This window comes from Vollenhovia emeryi, unplaced genomic scaffold (genome assembly GCF_000949405.1).
Source record: "Vollenhovia emeryi isolate VEMERY1.0 unplaced genomic scaffold, V.emery_V1.0 DF943106.1, whole genome shotgun sequence".
NCBI classification, from domain to species: domain Eukaryota; kingdom Metazoa; phylum Arthropoda; class Insecta; order Hymenoptera; family Formicidae; genus Vollenhovia; species Vollenhovia emeryi.
The window spans coordinates 1-3,247 of record NW_011963260.1 but is presented as its reverse complement, the minus strand read 5'-3'; the positions used below and the strand labels follow the sequence as shown (position 1 = coordinate 3,247).

The following is a 3,247-nucleotide window of genomic DNA, read 5'->3' as shown; positions in this document are numbered from 1 at the left end:
ACCTTCTCACGAGCTCTGGGACAAATGTTATAACTCACCCTGTATAATATGGATAAAAGATATATGTATTTATATCGTTGTGCAAAACGACGTACTACATCATGTAGAGCTGTGCTAATTCAAGAAAATGAAACATTTATCTTAGAAAGCAGTCATAATCATTCCAGTGAGCCTTATGTATTTGATATTTTAAATCTAAAAACTGAAATGATTCGAATATGTAAAGAGACAGCTACATCAAAGAAAGAGATATTTGACAGTGTTTGTCGAAAAAATCCAAAAGCAGCAACTTACCTATCGTATAATTCTATGATAAATATATTGTCAAAAGAAAGACTTAAAATGCGCCCTCCATTACCTGCAAATGTGTGTGACCTTGACTCTTTACTTCAAGACTATAAAGCTGTACAATCTATTTATAAAGGCTGTGTTATTTCTGAAGATAATAAATATTCCTATATATTTACTAGCAATAAGCTTCTAAAAATATTGGAGAACAGTTCTGAAATTTTTATAGATGGTACATTTTCTGTAAGTATTAATCATTATCATTTTTTGCTAAAATATATTATTTGTTTGGAATACATAATATTTTTGTAGACAATTACGATTGTTGTAATAATTCTATATTAATATGTTCTTCAGGTTGTACCCAGAGTACCAAATTTTGCACAGTTGTTCTCAGTTCATGTGCGTTATATGAATAAGGTATCCTAATTTTATTATTCTCTATATAGTTTTATTATATTTTTTTTCTTGAAATTACCTTAACATATAAATATTATGTTTTAGGGTATTGCAGTATTATTTATCTTGTGTGAAGCAAGAACACAATTAGTTTACAAATCCATATGGAAAAAAGTTATCCAATTAGCTCCTGATCTACAATCTAATTTGCGCTTTATAATGTGTGATTATGAAAGAGCGTCGATGAATGCTGTCCACGAACAATTTCCTCATGCATCTCTACGAGGCTGCTGGTTTCACTACTATCAGGTACTTCAAATTTTTATTACTAAAACTATACATATACAGGGTGTTATGTAATACACGTCTCCTCTCTTATTTACGGATAGAATGCACTAGAGTGAATTTAAGAGTCCTCTATCCTTTTGCAATTTTCCCAGTAGTTAACGAGTTATTAATTATTAAAAATCGTTATCTTAGCCCTATTATCTACTGCCCAATTCAAACGCACGGCGAGATGCGGCCGTCCCTCGATTGGCGTTGCTAGGCGCGTGGAGAATTGTTTATGGTACGTAGCCGTTGCCGTGTGTCATAAACAACTTCCCGCGAGCCTAGGAACGCCAATTGTGGGATGGCCGCATCTTGTCGTGCGTTTGAATTGGGCGTTATGCTGGGCTAAGACAGCGATTTTTAATAATTAATAACTCGTTAACTATTGCAAAAATTGCAAAATGGTAGAGAATTTTTGGACTCAGTTTAGTTTGCTCTATACAAAATTAAGAGGTGAGATGGATATTACATAACACCCTGTATATTACTATAATTGCTATACTAATTATTATACTAATTATTTATTATATTTTAATACTTAAATTAAAAAAATTGTAATATGTTTTGTTAATAAATATTTCATGTTTACATTGTAGGCTGTTCTGAAAAAATGGAAACGATTAGGGCTTTTGAAAGCTCCACATAAAATAGTATCAATGGCAATGACATTAGCATTGGCACCACCAGAAATGTTTTCCGAAGGTTTAAATCTCATGCAAATAATTGCTGATGAAGAATATGATAATTATCCTAATGCAATGCTTTTGATGAAATACATGAGAAGCACATGGCTCCCAATATCGAAAAAAATAAGTGTACATGGATGTCCAGTTAGAACCAACAATCTTGTTCAATCATTTCATAATATTATGTCGCAAAAGATGCAAACGGCTTATCCAAATCTTTGGATATTTTTAGGTAACTTATATGTGTACATGTGTGCTTCTGTGTGGTGTGTGTGTGTGTGTATGTGTGTGTGTGTTTGCGTGTATGAGCATGCGTATGTGCGTATGCATGTGTATATATGTGTATATGTATATATATCTTAAATGTATTAAGAAATATTTCCTATTGTAAGAAATTATTAATTTTTGTAGATAACGTCTCGAAACTAATTATTATGGATCAAGAAATCAATTATGATCGTTTAGTAAGTGGTCTACAAGTTACAAGAAATCGCTGTCGGTTCGACAAATATAAAAGTGCAAAAATACTAGAAGCTGAAAGTTATTTATCTACTGGTATCTACTCGTTAAGAGAATTTTTACAGGTATTTAATGAGGATGCCGGACGTCAGCAATACAATATGACACTGTCAATAGGTAAGAATTTATAAATTAGATTTTACTTATAATATTACGTTATTTACAATACATATTATTATTATTTTTACAATTATTACATAACTCATTTCTAAATTTAATATTATAAACAAATTTCTAGGTTTCATCAAACTATAACTTTTATTATTTTAAAATTTTTTATGTAAATAATTTTACAGATGATAATGACGATGAAATTTGTGCAGATTTACATACAGAAGGGGCTATAAAAACCGGTAAAATTTAGATAATTACTACTTTACTATATACTGTTTAAGGATAAGTTATTCTTTTTGTTTGTAAAACACAATTTCTTATTAAAATTATTTTGTTGCTTTGTTATTTTATGATTATTTGCATTTAAAAAATATTTACTTTTCTTTGGTTACCAGTTAATCATGTTGATATTACACAAGGAAATATTCTACGTCGGCGACGGAAACGAAGACGGAGGTATACTAATAATCCCAATGAACCTCAAGGTAATATTATTTCAACGATGAATATTTCTCGGTCCTATTTAGATATAAATCAAATTGAAATTTTAACGCCCATTGAATTAGGACCTGGCAAGGTGGTGGCCATTAAATAGCTTAGTGAATCCATATACCGTATTTTTCCTACTCTGTACTGTGCGCCGTTACTATCGGACATATAACACAGATTTTCTCCTCGGTAGGATCATTCTCGTCAGTGAATTCACATGTTCTAAAAATCGCAGAGCGATTTTTATAAATTATTTTAATTTAATTTTAATGCTATACTTAGCATTATTTTACCCCTTCCCCTATTGAATTAAAATTCTTATTGCGAAAATTATTACCCCAACCAGGATTTTTTTCGCAATAAGAATTTTAATTCAATAGGGGAAAGGGTAAATTTATAATGCTAAGTATAGCATTAAAATT

The 3,247-nt window shown here is 30.6% G+C and overlaps 1 protein-coding gene across 1 annotated transcript; it reads left to right on the top strand.

The window, feature by feature from the left end:
• Window positions 1–47: 47 nt before the first annotated feature.
• On the top strand, window positions 48–2,821 carry LOC105566750 (the record flags this gene model as incomplete). The annotated part of the gene is made up of 7 exons (XM_012021002.1): window positions 48–531; window positions 646–708; window positions 793–996; window positions 1,614–1,935; window positions 2,115–2,339; window positions 2,519–2,575; window positions 2,732–2,821. Coding segments are annotated over exons 1-7 (1,444 nt in total), but the record flags the coding sequence as incomplete, so codon positions are not given.
• Between the last annotated feature and the right edge of the window lie 426 nt (window positions 2,822–3,247).